This window comes from Mytilus edulis, chromosome 13 (assembly GCF_963676685.1).
Source record: "Mytilus edulis chromosome 13, xbMytEdul2.2, whole genome shotgun sequence".
Lineage (NCBI taxonomy): Eukaryota > Metazoa > Mollusca > Bivalvia > Mytilida > Mytilidae > Mytilus > Mytilus edulis.
This window is the reverse complement of record NC_092356.1, coordinates 12,321,415-12,340,925: the sequence shown is the minus strand read 5'-3', so window position 1 is coordinate 12,340,925 and position 19,511 is coordinate 12,321,415. Positions and strand designations below refer to the sequence as shown.

General features: G+C 31.7%; 1 protein-coding gene across 1 annotated transcript in view; it reads left to right on the top strand.

Moving 5' to 3' along the window:
- LOC139500957 (uncharacterized) overlaps positions 1-19,511 on the top strand; it is a gene marked incomplete in the record, with an annotated part of 126,621 nt that overhangs the window by 8,509 nt on the left and 98,601 nt on the right. The window contains 1 exon segment of the mRNA XM_071289887.1: positions 1,952-1,987. Within this exon segment, the coding sequence (XP_071145988.1) occupies positions 1,952-1,987 (36 nt within the window).

Sequence of the window (19,511 nt, the reverse complement as noted above, 5' to 3'; positions counted from 1 at the left end):
CCTGCAATTTGTTCAGAATTTCTTTAATTATTTTTTATAAGATTTTAATTTTTAGGTTTGATCCACTAAAACCTTTACATGGAATTTAAGTGCCCTTTAGGAAAATTTTCATGTATATTTTATTTTGATTATGATTATGACACGTTGCAGATACAAATGTATTCATCAAAGTAGGTTTTTTTTTTTATAATATCTACACATGGATGATGTGCAACATGTTTTTAAAGTTATTATTGGAAAGTGATAACATCAGATATTTTATCTTTTTATTTGAAAGAGTTAAAGTGAAAATAATTTCAAAAATTTATTGATTCATTTAATAATGAGATATACGTAAACACATCCATGAAATAAAGGGATATTTTAATTCTTGAAAATGCCAGTGTTGATCATTTGAATGATACAAATTTAAAATCTTGACATACATGTATGTTGTTAAAATGTCAGGATGGAAACATTTACAAAACAATGTCAGCCAAAATTTAAAAAAAAAAAAATCCTCAAAAAAGAAAACACAAGAAGGCCAGGGATAGCTAGTATAATGGCCATTAGAAATGGCTGAAAAAAACTCAGGCTAGGCTTAGCAGTCATAAACATTCAGAATAAGGATTTCGTACTCAGAACCAGAACTGATCCAATTAAAAACTGGATTTGATGTTTCGAGTACAATTTTTTTAGTCCCAAGTTTTATGATTGTAGGCAGCTAGGTGGGCATGTGCTCCCAATAAGCCGTTCATCTTTACCTGACAGTATTCAGTATTATAGTGTAATAGTGAACAGTACCAGACATAAATGAAATGTAGCTTGTAAGCTTCTTTTTAGTAAAGATTAGTTTTAAAAGTAAAAGTTTGTCAAGTTCAACATTTTCATTTAAATTTACTTTCAAAATTCTTTAAAGTTTAAAATTTTTAAGATGTGAAATGACTGGATGTATACATCAAATGTTTATAAGTGTACATTAGTGAAAGATACAATGTAAGCATGTTCGTTTGTGGAAATGAAATTGATACCAAAAATGTATTGTTAAAGGTCCTTGATAAAGTCGTGGTTGCAATAGGGTAATTTTTTTGTTGGAAAAAGTATAAAATTTGGTGTTTTATTTGATAAGATTAAGATGTTAATAACTTCATTTCGAGGCCTGTTATAGCTGACTTTGCAGTATGGGCTTTGCTCATTGTTGAAGGCCGTACGGTGACCTATAGTTGTTAATTTCTGTGTCATTTTGGCCTTTTGTAGAGAGATGTCTCATTTGCAATCATACTGCATCTTCTTTTTTTTATATTAGTTAAATATTTTTGAAATGTTGCCTGAAAAATTACATTAATTTCTTAAAGCACATATAATGGTCATTGTCCTAGATCCTTGAAGTGACCCTTTCCATTTAACTGTAAATCTAAGTAAAATGGGGTGTTTTGTTTAGCACTCAGTATTAGCAGTGCATGAACAACCATCTGATTGGTCTGTAGGCGATCTGTTCAAGTTTTGCAAAGCAAATTATTCAGTATATATCATGAACATAATTTTACAGTCGTGGTCAATATTTCATGTCCTTTATCACAGATGTTCAACATTGTTGGATCTATGTTTTTTTCCCTGAATAAGCATGAAATATTTGCAAGAGGATAATAACAATTTTAACCAGAAGCAGGGGTGGATCCAGCCATTTTGAAAAGGGGGGTTTCTAACACAGGAAACAGAGGGGTTCCAACTACATGTCCCCATTCAAATGCATTGATTGTCCAAAAAAAAGGGGAGGTTCCAACCCCCGAAACCCTTCCCCACTGGATCCGTCACTGCATAGTAGTCTATCTGAATCATTTCCTGGAATACATCTTACAGTCCTGATCCTGAGAAATTAATTACATTATCAACTTTTTTAAGGATTCAAATTTGAAAATATTAGGGACAGGATTCTTTTCAAGTACAAGATATGTTGTTTTGTTACTTTTAGGATTATGATAATAGTACAGCGAAAATGATGAAAAAGGTATGGTAACATTTCTGGTTTGATCCTCTAATGTACATGCTTATCTTGTATTCTGGCTAATGGGGTATAATTGTGTGATTGCTACTATTTTAGTTGGTATGTGTGCTGTGTATACACAGAACTTTTTTTGGTGTCTGTTTATTCACATATTAAATTTTTAGAGCTCATAGAAATAAACTCTGCTTAGGTGTGGCATGTTAACTTGTTTGTAGAGACTAATTGATGAAAATAACTTTTTATACATAAATATATACATGACTTACATAAAAGTCAAATCTTAACTAAATTTGAGAATGCCAAAACCAAAAAACATTTCCTCATTGGGACCAACCTCAATTGAAAGATTAACATAAGCACTATATATGGACTCTTTCAGTCAAAATGCAGATGCCCAATCCAAAATTGATTGTTATGATTTATACGCTCTCAAATTTTATCAATGGCTTTATATAAATCAGTTTGTTTTACACACTGTTAAAGGTAAATGTTGATCTTGAAGTTTGTGTGCTAGAAGATATAATAAGCATGTGATGTAGTGGAGAGAAAATGTGAATGTGATCTAGTGGAATGAAAAAGGAAATAAATATTATACCTTCTTTTTTAAATTTGAGATCAAAGGTTAGTATGTATTGACCTTGAACTTAAAAGAAACTCGGAGTGTTTGGTGTGTATGAGGGGCTGAGAAGTCTAGAATAAATATGAAATAAACATGAGTTTCAAGCTTATGGGAATCCTTTTGTTGTACATCTTATGCCATGCATACATTGTAAATTTGAGGTTAAAGGTTGGTGTGTATATTGAACTTGAACTTGAGAGAGTGTATTGAACAATAGTTTTTACTTCTGGGCAAAAAAGTTTATAATGGTATGTTTTCTGTTGGGAAGCAATCCATTTAATTATTTGTTGTATATATTTTATGTCACACTTAAAATCTTAAAATTTGAAGTAAAAGGTTAGTATGGATATGACCTTGAGCTTGACTGAGAGTGAACGATAGTGTATGTAGCAATAGTTGTTAATTTCTGGACAAATAAGTCTTATAGTAGACTGCTGCATATACCAGTTACAAGGCAATCCATTTGTTGTACGTCTTATGTCCGGTTCAAATTGGAGGTTAAACTGAAAGGTTAGTATAGAGTGACCTTGAACTTGAGCGAGTGCACGGTTATTCGATTTCTGGGCAAAAAATTCTGGCTACAATTTACAGGTACAAGGTAAGCTATTTGTTGTTTATCTTTTGCACCTCTCTGCTTATCAGCACCATGTGGAAATAAGACTCACAGAAGATGTATAGCTACTCTCGTGTACTGTTATGACATTCTATCAGTATACATTGTTAATGTACATCTTAACAAGAGAGAATCTCACCACAACCAACCAATGTATCTACACCATACCTATCCTGTCTATCATTATCTCTACCTGTAGTGTGTTGTTATCATATCTGCAAAGCTTTTCTAGCTCAGGGCTTTAAGAATTCAATTTTACTTTTGCAAGGAAGCTGCTCATGCAATTTTTAATTTTTGAAAAAAAAAATTATGTCCAAAATGATTCTTATACTTTTTTTGAATTTTTCAAATGTTTTAAAAATTCATTTTCTAATTTTAATGAAAAGTGACAAACATGCTTATAAATCGATTTTCTTCTAAAAGAAAACAAAATATCATTCAAATTTATTGTAGATTTTTTGGTTTGAAATTATTATCCATAAATATAGAGCTTATTGTAGTGTTCCAAAGTTAATCGGTTAATTCAAATTGTAATTTTATATGTACAAAACTTTTACAGAATATTTAAAACCTCTGCAAAATTTGATGTCTGATTGAAAGAAAAGTTTCACTCTTTTAAAGCCTTGATAGCTGGTAATTATCTGTTTTGAAGTAGTTCTTTATTTATTAGTACAATGTAGTCTTTTCTATCATTTAGCTGCTTACGACTTCTGACTTTCCAAGTTTTTGGTTATTTATACATGTAATTTTTAGTGAATAGCAGATGATTGCTGACAAGTTTCAGGATTGTGTAATAACTAAGGTGCTGGTAGATGTTATTTGTATGCCCAACCTAGGGGCATTATGTATTCCATTCTGTGCTTACGTTCTTTGGTCTGTCCCTTTGTTAAATAAATTTCACCTTGAGAAATTTTTGAAGCATTGAGTGATTATATTTATGTAGCTAAAAAAAAAGAAACATGAATTTGAATGATGGAAAAATACAAAAACCTTACTTTTATGGAAAAACACTAGTTGGATTTTGTTAACCACTTCTTCAGAAATTATACAGTTTAAAATTGAGAATGGAAATGGGGAATGTGTCAAAGAGACAACAACCTGATCATAGAACAGACAACAGCAAAAGATCACCAATAGGTCTTCAATGCAACAAGAAATTCCTGCACCCAGGGTTGTCCTTCATCTGACCCTAAATAAATATATATATACTAGTTCAGTGATAATGAACGCCATACTAAACTCTAAATTGTACACAAGTTTGCATGGACTTTGTTTGATGTGTATAATTTGATATAGAATCAGACAGTTTTATTCCATTTGAAGAATGCAATTTGATCATAAGTTCTCAAGTTTTGCAAATTTTCCACCTGGTGTACAGTTAAAAAAATGAATATATAATGCAATTTAAAAAAGTTGTTGGGCTTAGGTCTTGAGATTTCTCTGACAAATTGGAAATGCATTCGGTATCAAATTCAATATGTTGTCCCTTTAAAGACTATGAAATTAATAATTTAGTTTTGGATGTAACACGTCTTGGCTGATGTTGTTTTGTTTATCAACTCATAGACATTATTTAGTCATGTGATTGGATGTTATCAATGTTTTTTCATGATTTACTCCGGTTTAAAATGGAATTAAGACTTAAATAAGAAGAAATGACTGTAATGTTTTTTTGCCTTTTTAAAATAACTTAAAAAATGGGGTGCACATTTTAAAATAACGCGCTATGCAGGTTATTTAGTTTGCACCAAATTTTTGACTTCCAAGACCCAAAACATATTAGTAATTCCTTTAGTAGATAAAACAGGGATAATATTTTAAGAAAAAAATGCATCTAATTTTGTGACATTTATTTGTAAAATGTTGTGTTTGTAAGTTACATGATAAACGAGGAACACATGTTAAGCAGAGGTAATGGATTGGATATTAAGGAACATTACATGATAAACGAGGAACACATGTTAAGCAGAGGTAATGGATTGGATATTAAGGAACATTGACAGAACTTTGGAATTTATTTCCGAGGTGAAAAAACATATCCTTCATTTTGTGACACTATCATGCGTCATCGTATTTATGATGATATTTTATAGTCCTTTGTTAAGAATCGCCCAAGTAGCTTTTCAGGTTTTCTGTAATTCCCTATCGTGGCTATATATCTTCTTTTGTCTTCTTAAACAGTTTATAATTGATTGATTGATTGATGATGGAGCCACTTTCAGTCACACTCACAGTAGAACATGTACAATGAGGCCACTGTAGCAGTTGAAATTACATGTACCTTCAAATTTTACAAATCTTGGCTGAGGCCCAGTCCATCTGAAACAAATATAATATTTGCTGCAAAAAGTTAGGCATAAAACAACAATTATTTTGTCAGGATATTAGGTATAGTTTTGACCTACTTGAACTTACACATGGAAGACAAAATAGCTTTGATAATGCTTGAAATTGATGATTTAATAAACATGTGGAAACAAAAACAACGAATAATTAGTGGTGTTATTCAATTAGCCCTTCATCTTTGAGAGATTCAACATACATGTAGAAACAACGAAGCTAAGAATTCGTGGTGTTATTCCTCTAAATAGCTCGCCATCTTTGAGAGATGCACTTTTATATTTCACATTTTTCGTAGCTCTATTAAAAAGAAGTGACATTATAAAAGGAGGAATGTTGTATTTTATGTTCGTAAGGATTACATATTTGACATATTCATTGTACACCTGAGTTCAGGGTTTTCTAGTGCTATGTACCTGAACAGGTGACACTGCTTATGTTCTGGTGCAGCAGCTGGTATAGGCTGTACAGCTGAGTTTTTTTCCATTGTCATAAGGGGTTGTATAACTTAATTTTTAACCATTGTCTTAAGGGGCTGTAGAACTTAACTTTTTCCATTGTTATACAGTGCTATAGAGTTGAACAAAGGAATGAAATATTGTCATAATTTTTGAAAATTACAGGTGTAGTTTTCATTGTCAGCTGTGCATGATTGGTCATAAAGGACATTTAGTTCAGTTGAGATTATTACAGCTTCAATCACGGTTCATATGACTTGCAGCTGCTTGAAGACAGTGCTTGGTCAGTGAAGTAAAGCACGAAATTAGGCAGTGTCAGCTTTTTTGAAAAACACTGGTTCTGCATAACCCACTAATAGTGATATGACCATCAAGATATAAAGGGTAGTCAATTAGAATAAGGTAATTGGGCATTGTCGAGGGTCTGGATGGAGTCTGTTATTCTGTAAACATTTAATTTTCACCCCTTTTTCTTCAAAATCTTAATCTTCAAAAAATTGCCCCCTTTTTCTCAAATCTTCATTTTTTGACCCGTTATTTTCTAATCTTCATTTTTTACGGGCATTATTCTTTAATCATTAAACCCAATCCAAACCCTTATTGTCAGTTTTTTTCTTGAAAAACACTGAGTCTGCAAACACAACTAAGATTGATCACCAGGGTAGGCAATTAAAATAAGGTCAAGTTAAAGAAAACACACTGTGCAGGTGTCACATGTTTATGTCCTCACTTGATAGCAATATCACAATAAGGTTAATAAGACAGCAATCCAACAACAAAAGGGGTGTAGTGGTCAAGATAGATTCTTTAACAATAACCAAATGATGGTCTGTTCATACCACAAGTTGAGCTTTTAATTGCCCAAAGCCCACAGAGAGTTGAATTTCTATAAAATATAAAAGCATTGACAAAATTTGAACTTCAAAGTTGTATTTAAACAAAAAAAGGGGATAAAATCTGACAGAATCAAACGTGTCTGGCTAGTGATAAAGTGAATGGTAATGACAAAGTTGAACGTCTTTTAAATGTCAAGTTTTTTCATGATCGTTGTTGACTTGACAATTGTAATATTACAAACAAATAGTCTGTCAATTGCTTCTTCACATAGAAGAATATAATCAATGGGGAGACATTTTATCCCTTGTTAAGCTAGATATTAGTGATCGATTTTTAACATTTCTGCACTTGTAAACTACATTGTAATGTCAAATCAGTGTATAAAGGTCAGCCCTCTGGACGAGAGAGAACTAACCTTATAGGACAGGTGACCTTATGAATGGTCAAGTCCAAACTATATAGGTATATTACCAAAGGGCCTGTCAGTGGTCAGCATCAGGACAAGAATAAGCTGACCAGCTTACATTAATAGAGATGAATTTATATTCTGCTTTGTGCGTTCCTGATAAAGGTAAATCCAGAAACTTGTGGTGAACATATGAAATTTATAAAAGTGCTGTTTTTATTTTCATAGCTAAGGTTTGACTATATTGATGCTTATGAATATTTGTATACAAGAAATATTAGGCAGCAGATTGCATGCACATATGAAGACTGCTTTTTAAAACCAAAATAAGAAAATGAGCAATAATAAGAAAAGTAGTATTTTTCATTATGTTCAAATAAATGTGTGTATAATGTATTAGAAGAAAATTTATACCAAAAAAATGTCGGACTCCAGTTATTATACCTACATATATAGATTAGACTGTAGGTTTCCCTGTTTTAATGGTTTTTCATTAGTAATTTTTGGGACCCTTTATAGCTTGCTTTTCGGTGTGAGCCAAGGCTTTGTGTTGAAGGCCATACCTTGACCTATAATGGTTTTCTTTTAAATATTGTTATTTGGATGGAGAGTTGTCTCATTGGCACTCATACCACATGTTCTATACCTACATGTACAAATATACATTTATGACATGTAAATGTGTAACCAAATTTCTTTGAAGTGTATTTTGTTCTCCTTGTGAGACCGTGTCACTTCTGTGTGTGACTTTCATTACCATGTGTATGTTGTCCTCTTTGTGAGACGGTGTCACTTCTGTGTGTGACTTTCATTGCGTGTATGTTGTCCTCCTTGTGAGATGGTGTCACTTCTGTGTGTGACTTTCATTACTGTGTGTATGTTGTTCTTGTGAGACGGTGTCACATCTGTGTGTGACTTTCATTACCATGTGTATGTTGTTCTCCTTGTGAGACAGTGTCACTTTTGTGTGTGACTTACTTACCATGTGTATGTTGTTCTCCTTGTGAGATGGTGTCTATTCTGTGTGTGACTTTCATTGCGTGTATGTTGTCCTCCTTGTGAGACAGTGTCACTTCTGTGTGTGACTTTCATTACTGTGTGTATGTTGTTCTTCTTGTGAGACTGTCACTTCTGTGTGTGACGTTCATTACCATGTGTATGTTGTTCTCCTTGTGAGACAGTGTCACTTCTGTGTGTGACTTTCTCTGCTGTGTGTATGTTGTTCTTCTTGTGAGACTGTCACTTCTGTGTGTGACTTTCATTACTGTGTGTATGTTGTTCTCCTTGTGAGACAGTGTCACTTCTGTGTGTGACTTTCATTACCGTGTGTATGTTGTTCACCTTGTGAGACAGTGTCACTTCTGTGTGTGACTTTCATTACCATTTAGCTTTGATTTATAATTTATTATTAATAGCAGGTAAATTTTACATTCAGTTAATAGTGACCTTCATATGTGTGGTTTACCACAAGTAAAAATTTATTCACAAGCTTAAGAAATACATTAGAATTTTAAAAGTGCAAACAATCTGTTTGTATTATCATGATTATACCAAAACGTCATAACATCAAAATGCAAACAATTGAAATGGTGGCACCTACATTTGTACAATGACAATGTAAAGTTTGCAGTGCAATTTAGGAATTATGCGAATCTTTTATTTTTTTCAGCATGTTTTTAAATTTTAAAACATAAAAGTAAGGTTAAAATCTTTGGTTCAATACATGAACATTAATATTGATTCATTTTGATTGCTTGATAACTGTGGTCCTGTATTAGCCTGGTCTCCCTGGGGTCATGGGTTGGAACCCTGGCTGGGTCAAACCAAGACTATCCTTGATTATACATATGAGTACCTGTATTGAACAACAATAAAGAATATTTCCCTCGATGACTGGTACCTGCATAGAACAACAGCAAAGAATGTTACCATTGATAACTGGTACCTGCATCAAACAACAGCAAAGAATATTACCCTTGATAACTGGTACCTCTATCAATCAACAGCAAAGAATATTACCCTTCAAAGAATATTACCCTTGATAACTGGTACCTCTATCAATCAACAGCAAAGAATATTACCCTTCAAAGAATATTACCCTTGATAACTGGTACCTCTATCAATCAACAGCAAAGATTATTACCCTTCAAAGAATATTACTCTTGATAACTGGTACCTCTATCAATCAACAGCAAAGAATATTACCCTTCAAAGAATATTACCCTTGATAACTGGTACCTCTATCAATCAACAGCAAAGAATATTACCCTTGATAACTGGTACCTCTATCAATCAACAGCAAAGATTATTACCCTTCAAAGAATATTACCCTTGATAACTGGTACCTCTATCAATCAACAGCAAAGAATATTACCCTTCAAAGAATATTACCCTTGATAACTGGTACCTCTATCAATCAACAGCAAAGAATATTACCCTTGATAACTTGTACCTCTATCAATCAACAGCAAAGAATATTACCCTTGATAACTGGTACCTCTATCAATCAACAGCAAAGAATATTACCCTTGATAACTGGTACCTCTATCAATCAACAGCAAAGAATATTACCCTTCAAAGAATATTACCCTTGATAACTGGTACCTCTATCAATCAACAGCAAAGAATATTACCCTTCAAAGAATATTACCCTTGATAACTGGTACCTCTATCAATCAACAGCAAAGCATATTACCCTTGATAACTGGTACCTCTATCAATCAACAGCAAAGAATATTACCCTTGATAACTGGTACCTCTATCAATCAACAGCAAAGAATATTACCCTTGATAACTGGTACCTCTATCAATCAACAGCAAAGATTGTGCCCTTGTATCATAAAACAACAGATATTTGTATCCTTTATTAGTTTATTGTTGATACCAGTAGTGAGACAAAGGAACACTCAAAATTTTACACATGTTATTTTTAATATAAATCTTCATTATGATTCTGCAAGTGTTTTAAGCTTTGTCTCAGAATAATTAGATATTCAGAATATTAAATCAAATTCATGTCTGATCTTGATCTCTTCCAGCTGCTCATGAGCCATGTGACCTTGATTTGATGTTGGTCTGTTGATTTGACAAATTTGACAAACAAATGAAGGGGTTTCCCCATCCTCATTCATTCAACAGCAAGTTGCAGCTTGATAAAAATGCTTTAGTTAGCAATGGATGTCAAAACTAGGTGGAGTCATCTGATATGAACAGCTTTTTATAAAAGCTACAGCTATAACTATTGGGGGGCTCTTTTTCATTGTTGTTAAATCATGAAAAAAAACGTGAACCACTAATTCAATTGTTTTGAATGAAATACAAATTTCCTGTTGTCTTTGAAGTTACATATGCAGACTTTGGGGCCAAACCAAATCCACTTAAAATAGTATCTATGTATCAACATTTCTCCTCAAATCCACAAAAAATGTTAGACAAAAAAAAAATAATAAATTCATTGGAAATTAAAATAAATCACAATACATTTTCTTTACCAGCTAAAATTACTTTTATGGAAGACTCCCATAGCCCAGAAAATAGATGAATCCATGTATATAATACAATTATAACACAAAGTGCTTTTACAAGCTGAAAATCATTTAAATTGTGACAAAAATCATTAAGTCATAAAACAATTATAAAATTTTGAAAAAAATGTTTTATTGAGGGTTAATTTAAACATTGTTGAACAGAAGAATTTATATAAAAAATGCATACTGGGTACAATAAAATGAAATATAAGATGTGGGTAAACAATTAAACCTTTTAAGGAAGACCTTTAGCTAGCCTGTCTAGACGGTCAATAAAATTACATAAGTCAATCAGATATGATCATTTATTCTCTTTGTCTGGAGAACACAGACATTGATATAGGGATCTGAAATAAGGTAACACTTTGTTGCTTGGTGATAAAGTAAAACAAAGGAATCGTTAAAACTTCAAAAACTTATCATCATTAATTTTTCAAGAGCTATCGATCTTCATTAAAGAAGATATTCTACTTCAAGACAATTTTATTCCTTGCATTTTTTATTTCCTTATGCGGCATAGCGTTGCATGAAGTAATGGTAATTTTTGTTTGTCATTTATTGAAAATGATCAGGGCCAATAGACATTGTTTTTGTGTAATAAATGTCTTGAGTTTTTTCCTGATGGTCTGAATATCATTTATGTAAGACATTAATTTAATGATAGATGTGTCCTTGTATGACATTTCGATCTATTTTTACTATTTATATGTATGTAAGTTAGGTCGATTCTAACATTTGTGTTGGCAAAAAAAAGCGAAAAAATTGTTAAAGTATTGGCCCATTTATTAATGCTGCAGAAAAATGCCTACATTGCAGTTTTTACCAGCACTTATATTAGTTAAATTGTGACAAAATTGTAGGTCTTCCTTTCTATTCAGGCTAAAAGAAATTAAAAGGATTTCCAACCTTTTATAGCTAACTATGCGGTATGAGCTTTGCTCATTGTTGAAGGCCGTACAGTGACCTATAGTTGTTAATTTGTGTGTTATTTTGGTATCTTGTGGAGAGTTGTCTCATTTGCAATCATACCACATCTTCCTTTTTTATATTAGACAATCCTAGTTGTCATATCGAGCCAGGAATCATCTGTAACTGCATACATTTATGTATGGTTTGATGGAAAATCTTTTTCACAATTTATGGATATGTTCCAATTGTCTTAACCACAATCCTTTCTTCTTTTCCTCAAATGTGACTTATCACCATGTCTGTCCTTGTGTGAACAAGAAAACAAGTGCCATAATGTGGAGCAGAATCTGTTTACCCTACTTGAGCACCTGAAATCACTCTTTTTTGGTGGGGTTATTTTTGCTCAATGTTTTGTTTTCTTTGTTGAGTTTTGTGTTTAAGTGTTTTTTCATTGTTTGCCCATGGTCTTGTCAGTTTTGTTTTTTCGACTTGGAGTTTGAATGTTCCTTTGTATGGTGGTACACGTGCTGAAAGGGAAATTATAGTTCAAGAATTTAGTTAAATGAAGACCTAGAACTGATAATTTAGATTTTGCCAAATACAAAAAGGGAGGGAACTGATAATTTAGATTTTGACAAACACAAAAAGGGAGGGAACTGATAATTTAGGTTGTGCCAATTAAAAAAGGGAAGGAACTGATAATTTAGGTTGTGCCAAATAAAAAGGGAGAGAACTGATAATTTAGATTTTGTCAAATAAAAAGGGAGAGAACTAATAATTGAGATTTTGCCAAATAAAAAGGGAGAGAACTGATAACTGAGATTTTGCCAAATAAAAAGGGAGGGAACTGAAAATTTTGATTGTCACAGGTAAAAAAGGTAGAGAACTGATGATTTATATTGTCAGAAATAAAAAGTGAGAGAACTGATAATTTAGATTGTCACAAGTAAAAAAGGGAGAGAACTGATAATTGAGATTTTGCCAAGTAAAAAAGGGAGGGAATTTAGATTGTCACAGGTAAAAAAGGGAGAGAACTGATAATTTAGATAGACAGAAATAAAAAGTGAGAGAACTAATAATTTAGATTGTCACAAGTTAAAAGGGAGGGGGTGGATAATTTAGATCTCAAGTGCCAAATAAAAAGGGAGATAATTGATAATTTGGTTTGTCACAGTGCCAATTAAGTAAGAGATGACATATTGATTCTATTGAGGAAAATTTAGAGAAAATAACAAATTTATTCTTTACTAAAATGTCTTTTTATCTTTTATTTGGCCTTCTTTTACTTTTCCAATTCATCATTGATGAGTCTGTTGTAGACAAAATTCATGTCTGTGTATAAAAAATTGTAAACCTTAGGTATCTATGATAAATTTATTCATCTCTGATGAGGATAGGGTTTGTTTTACCAAATAAGAACAGTCACCTTTAAAAGAGAACTTAGAGTGGTGCCACTGTTTATATTGCACATGAATTGAAAGCTAGTCTGAAGGTACCTGTTTGCCTAGTTCAAACAGTCAATATGAGTTTTGGTAAAAGTTATTTGATAATTTAAATTCCTAGTCCTCAATATATATGTAAACTAAAAATATTTCATTTGAATATATAAATTGTAATTTTAGGTTCTCAAATCAAATTGTTCCCTATAGCCTAGAACATAATAAAATTGATATTTCATTTTGGCGAAATTGACTTTATTGTACCGAATTTCGATTGAAATTGACAAGATGAAATAAAATAGTAATAAATACTTCCAATTCATATTTCATTGTAAGGAAATTGACAAAGTTGTACTGAAATTTATTTGAATTAACTGAAATATAGAGATGAAATATACCAGTTATGAAATACTTCAAATTCATATTTCATTGTGAAGAAATTGACAAAGTAGTCCTGAAATTTTATTGGAATTGACGTGAAATATAGAGCTGAAATATATGAGTATAATAAAATACTTCTAATTCATATTTCATCTTGAAAAAATTGATAAAATTGCACTGAAATTTTATTGTTATTGACGTGAAATATATGTGTAATATAATACTCGTACTTCAATTCATTTTTCATTTGAAAGAAATGGACAAACATTTTATTGAAATTGACGTGAAATATACGTGTAATATAATACTTATTGGTAGAAAGCTGTCCTTTGATTTACAATATGAAAAAACACGCTGATAAGTCCATTATCAGATTAACGTTTTTCTATTCCACCCACCGAGTACTTTATTAAAAATATTGCTTCTTCAAGAGAATTAAATTGCTTTTCGATTGTTTGACACTTTCATTTAATTTGGACACTGCCGCTTGTTTGATGTTACAGAACACAAATTTCAAATGTTGATTGATGAATCTATTTCTCTGCTAAAATAGTTGTAGACTGTTGGACTAGAACTGAATCAGAGTTTTTATTGACTAGTTGTGCAATAGATTTCTATCAATATTCAAATTAGTATATGTTTTAAATTAAGGCTAGTCTATCAAAAAATAAAACTGGTTTGATGGCTATGTTCTGGACCATATGAGTATTTGGACCATACGCGTATGGTCATGACCATATGGGTATATACTCATATGGTCCGACCATACGCGTATGGTCGGACCGTACGCGTATGGTCGGGGTAATTAAGGGTTACATTTATGCTTACCTCTTTATATAACCCTTCTAGTTGTCACGTCATTACAAAGACACTACCAAAGGTCATTTTTTCATTAAAAATTAGTAATAACAAGATTAACAAAATAAAATAAGCAGTTTCACACAGTAAATTTCATCACTAGTCAAAACTATAGTAAACACATTTTTTTTCATTACCGATATGTTATTACGAGTGAATGGCAAAATTTCGACCTGGGAAGATAACTTCCAAAAATATCTGAATGAACTGATACACAAGAAGTCAACTGTAACCTGACGTAAAAGTCGACAGGATAAAGAGTCTAATAAATTGCTTACTTTTGAAACTTAATATAATTAGCATTAGCAGTGCAATATCATAATTTTTTTATACTTAGACGTGTTTTGTTTTAAAAAAAAATGAATGACCTCCCGGCAAGGACAGTAGGAGCTTTTTCACCGTAGACACATCGGAATGACCCAGGACCCAAGAAAAGCTATGGTACCGTGTGGACGTAAATGTCACCCTACGCATCCATGCAAGAATACATTTAGCGATGAAAACTAATTTTGGCATCAATATTTAATGTTATTTGAATTGTAAATAATACTATTGCATGTAGCAATCATTGTTATTTTATAAAGTTATCTCATGCATATTATTGAAAAAAATACCTATATGGTCGAAATACTCATATGGTCCGGCCCGTTTATAACCAAACGAGTATATACTCATATGGTCCGACCATACGCGTACGGTCGGACCATACGCGTACGGTCGGACCATATGAGTATACGCATATGGTCATGACCATACGCGTATGGTCCAAATACTCATATGGTCCGGAACAGCTATTTGAAATCCCAATTAACTATTCAGAATAAAATATTTTGACCTAGTCAATAATCGTGTGAAAATTTGCATAACATTATTTTTTTTTAATCGTAAAGATCAGAATACAATAATATTTATTATCATTCAAAAATTATACTTATTTTTCAACATAAGAAATGTCAATATTAACGCTATAATTTTTACTGCCTGTTTTTTCGTTCATTGTCTCTTAAAAAAAACTAACAATGGACAAATCGTCTGATTGTGTTGTGTTTTTTTCATTCTGTGAATAATTTTTTACATTATATACAGGTTTAATATGTGCATGTGACAAAAGAATGATGTATAATTATTGACTAACTTGCTTTCATGTTATATAAAATTTTACGTTTTTATTGTCGCTTAATGATGAATGGAAATTTCATGACGATTTTTACAACTATATGTCATTGGCGTAAGAAAACATGTTAATTTTAAATATGTGTCACAATAGTATTGAGGCATTTATAGAAATGTTTGGTCGTAATAAGATTTATCTGTACCTTATAATGTTACACATTTGTCATTTGAAGGCCACTGCGGTAGATTGGACTGTTTTCGGCATATTTAATGAAGTTCGGAAACTTTAATAGAAATCCATCTAGAAGTGTTTTGATAACCTAGATGCAAGTTGACTGGTCTTCAATAAAAAGTGATTTAAAAAAAAAAATTGTTTACTGATGAAAACATAAAAAGGGGGGGGGGGGATTTGCCGGTTTGCTGGTTTTAGAGATTTGAATAATAAAAATTTAAAATTCATGGTGGAAAAAAGATGTCTGATTTTGTCTGTATGGAAAGAAAATATTGTTATACTATATCAAGACTTTATTATGATTTCCAACTCCTAGAATTTTGGCTCAATTGCTTTCTCCCTCATCCTCTTGTTATTGTGATCCTCCATTGAATATTTCTGTGACCTTTTCTGGTAGTTTGAATATGCTTTATGATCCATCAGATGGCAGAGTGGTCCGAGTCTACTGTATTATAGACACTAGCCAGTCAAAACTGGGGTGGAGTTTGAATCCTGCACCTGGTAGGTGCACTTGACTCCAATCTTAATTGATTGTTAGCTTTCCTATGGAAGGTCATTAGTTCTCTCTGGGCTACCCCAACCTATAAAAAAAGACGTAGACTTTGTCTAGAATGCTCCAACCTAAATATATGAAAGTCAGGGATGCTTAACTTAAATATTAGGGACCATATGACCAACAGGGACATAAGAATAATTTAGAAAAACAATTGCATGGTTAAAGGGGGTTAAAAGGAAAGACTTGTCTATCCAAATTCATCTGAGGTCAACTTTGCCTGAGGGAGTAGGAACCCTTGTTTTTTTAATAATTTCTTTAAATTGATGTCAGCTGGAATTTTGGAAAATTATGTTAATAATCATGTCAATAATTAAGTACTTTAAACAGATTTAAATTGTCAAATTAAGAAATGCACTTGTTTAACTCCCACATAAAGGTTTTTTTTCGGAAAAGTTGGACAAAGTTTATCTACCTTTTGACATGACAGAGTCGCCCAAATTGTCTGTGTGTCAAATGTCAATTTGATATAAAAAATACATACTTAAATAGACATCCTGTTTTCAGAATAGGATTAAAGATAAATGACTTAAGTTGGACTACATGATAAAATTTGATCCCTAAATTTATGAAATTTTGACAGCTCAATTAAAGGGAAATTCCGCGATTTTTTACTTATCATCTAATTATGTTCATCTTAACATAAAAAACACATTTGCAAAGTTTTAAATTTATATTCCTTCTAATAACGGAGAAAATCAAGTATTTGAAACTTTTTTGGTTGAATTCTCGAGTGGGTCGTGACGTATTAGCCCGATTTATTGAATTCTGGGAAAAAATAAAATCTGTTTAACTCTTATAGCTTATCGACAATATACGTAATTAAAAGCGCACAGCTGACGAATGGTCGTAGTCATTAACCACAATACAAGAATGAACGAAAATGAATATGCATATACCGTTTTGTTTTGATGAATTAAACTCCTATTAAATTATCTCTAGTAAATGTTTTCGAATAAATTTCATTAATTATTGTTGAGAATTTTTTCATAAAATATTTATTGAACATTTTTACTGATATTGAACTGAAATTATTTCAGTTCTATTTACCGTTATTGTTTTGATAATCATTTCAATGCAACTAAAGTGTGAGCAGAGTGTGTATATTATTTTGTAAAGGTCACTGTATATTTCTCGGCTTGAGGTCAATTTGTTTACCTTGTAGCTATTTAGCCGCAGGTGTGAGTTCAAGCGTACACAGGTATAACTGTTGTTATTTAGAAAGGATAAACAGAAAGGGTTAGAAAGAGTATGCTGTCACGATTTTAATACACTAAGAGTTTAATACACGATGAGAATAAAGATACAATAATTAAATTGTGTAAATTAATTGAAAATAAAATTTCAGATTCGTAATTCCGAAAGTGTATAAAAATAAAAGGAAACAATTTTTGATTACTTTCTTGGCGGTAATTGGCGTAAATGAAGTAAAAAATGATAGTTTTAATCTTTAATAAAAACTAAATGCAATATTACCCAATTTGTTATACCATTGCCAATCTGTTTGATATCATTGACTTTACCGGAATTTTTTAACTTGTATTCAAATCTGGCTGTGTTTAAATTCTTATAAAACTATAGCAATTTTAAAGTTTTTAATTGAAAAAAAAATACAACATACAAAATGCATGATTTTTTTGTTTTAGTTTCTTTTTAACATTTTATTCTTGCATAATTAAATTCATTTGACAATCATTTACACGAACTTTTTATGAAAAGAATACCAATTATCTAAGCTAAGGCATTATTTTTTTTGACAATTTTTTTTTTTTTAAATCTATGATAATATTTTGTGCAATGTTGAACATGATAGCCGTCATTAATCCAAATAAGTAATACAGTAGTTGTAATAAAACTTATATCTTAGTCATGCATAACTGATATTGACGAATTTAGAATAGTTTGTCCATACATCGTTGTTCTTGCAACAATCATTATTAGTATACATACATGTAAGTTTCCTGACGTATAAGCGCCACTGAGGATGAGCTCCAGAGAAAGCAAAATAGTAGCGTTTCGTTCGTTTGTTTGTTGGGAAAGGAGAGGAAATGCAACCACTTGTACAGATAAACGACAGAATTACCATACAAGCATTTATAGTCAATACAAACAGAAAGAGTTCCCATCGTTGGACAGGGAATATGAAGGCTTCCAAGAATGAACTAGTGACATGTCTAACTCTGAACAGTTAGAAAACGGACTATCGACATCGACCGCTTGTTCTTGATATTTGAAACTGCATGCATATATACGTATACGTTTATGATTGTGATGAGTTCTTGCGACTGACAAAAACTAAATTCCTTCATGGTTATATCTTGCCATACTTTTATATTGGTTTGTAAGGTGATTACTCAAAATCATTATTTGAAAATCCTGTTTGTGAGATGTAGATTCATTTCAATACAGAAATTTCGTCTATGAATTAAGTTCCACAAGTGTATAACACGGAGAAGCTCTGAGGGTCCATTACTCCCATTTTGTTTGGGTGTGAACCATCGATGTTTACAGCAATATCAAATAATAAGAGAATGTAGGAAAAAAAGTCACAGGAAAAAAAGTCACGGAAAAAAAGTCACGGAAAAAAAGTCACAGGAAAAAAGGTCACAGGAAAAAAAGTCACAGGAAAAAAAGTCACAATATATATTTTTTGCATGAAATAGTCATAGGATCTGCACATGCATATATTAACAGGAGAAACATTCCCAATTTGTATTTTTTTATGGAAATGGTCATAAGGCCGCACATATATATGAATATATTGGGAAACATTCCCAATAGATATTTGTTTGGAAATAGACATTTTTTAATTCATTTTATACGACTAGCTTTGGAAATTTAGATATAAATTGCAAATCATTTAAATGGAACATGTACATGCTGGTGTACTAGATTGATACATGTTTTCAAGGATTTGTTGTAATTATTTTTGTTTTATATCTCTTAGAGATGTGAGTTTAACAGCAACAATTTCATTCAATTTGAATACAAGTTAGAAGTTCAGTATATAACTTGACCACATGTTTTTTTTACTTTTATAAAGATAAGTATTCCTTAATTTAGTGTTAAACAAACAACTCATTGTCATTAATAATAGCTTAGTATTTGTATACATATATATCTAGGGACTGTTGATATTGATGTGTGGCTTCTTATGGCACCTCCCCCCCTTTGTAGACCTTTCATTTCCTGTCTTCGTAGGAAGCCTTATCAATGAAATACAACTTATGCTCAATATTAAA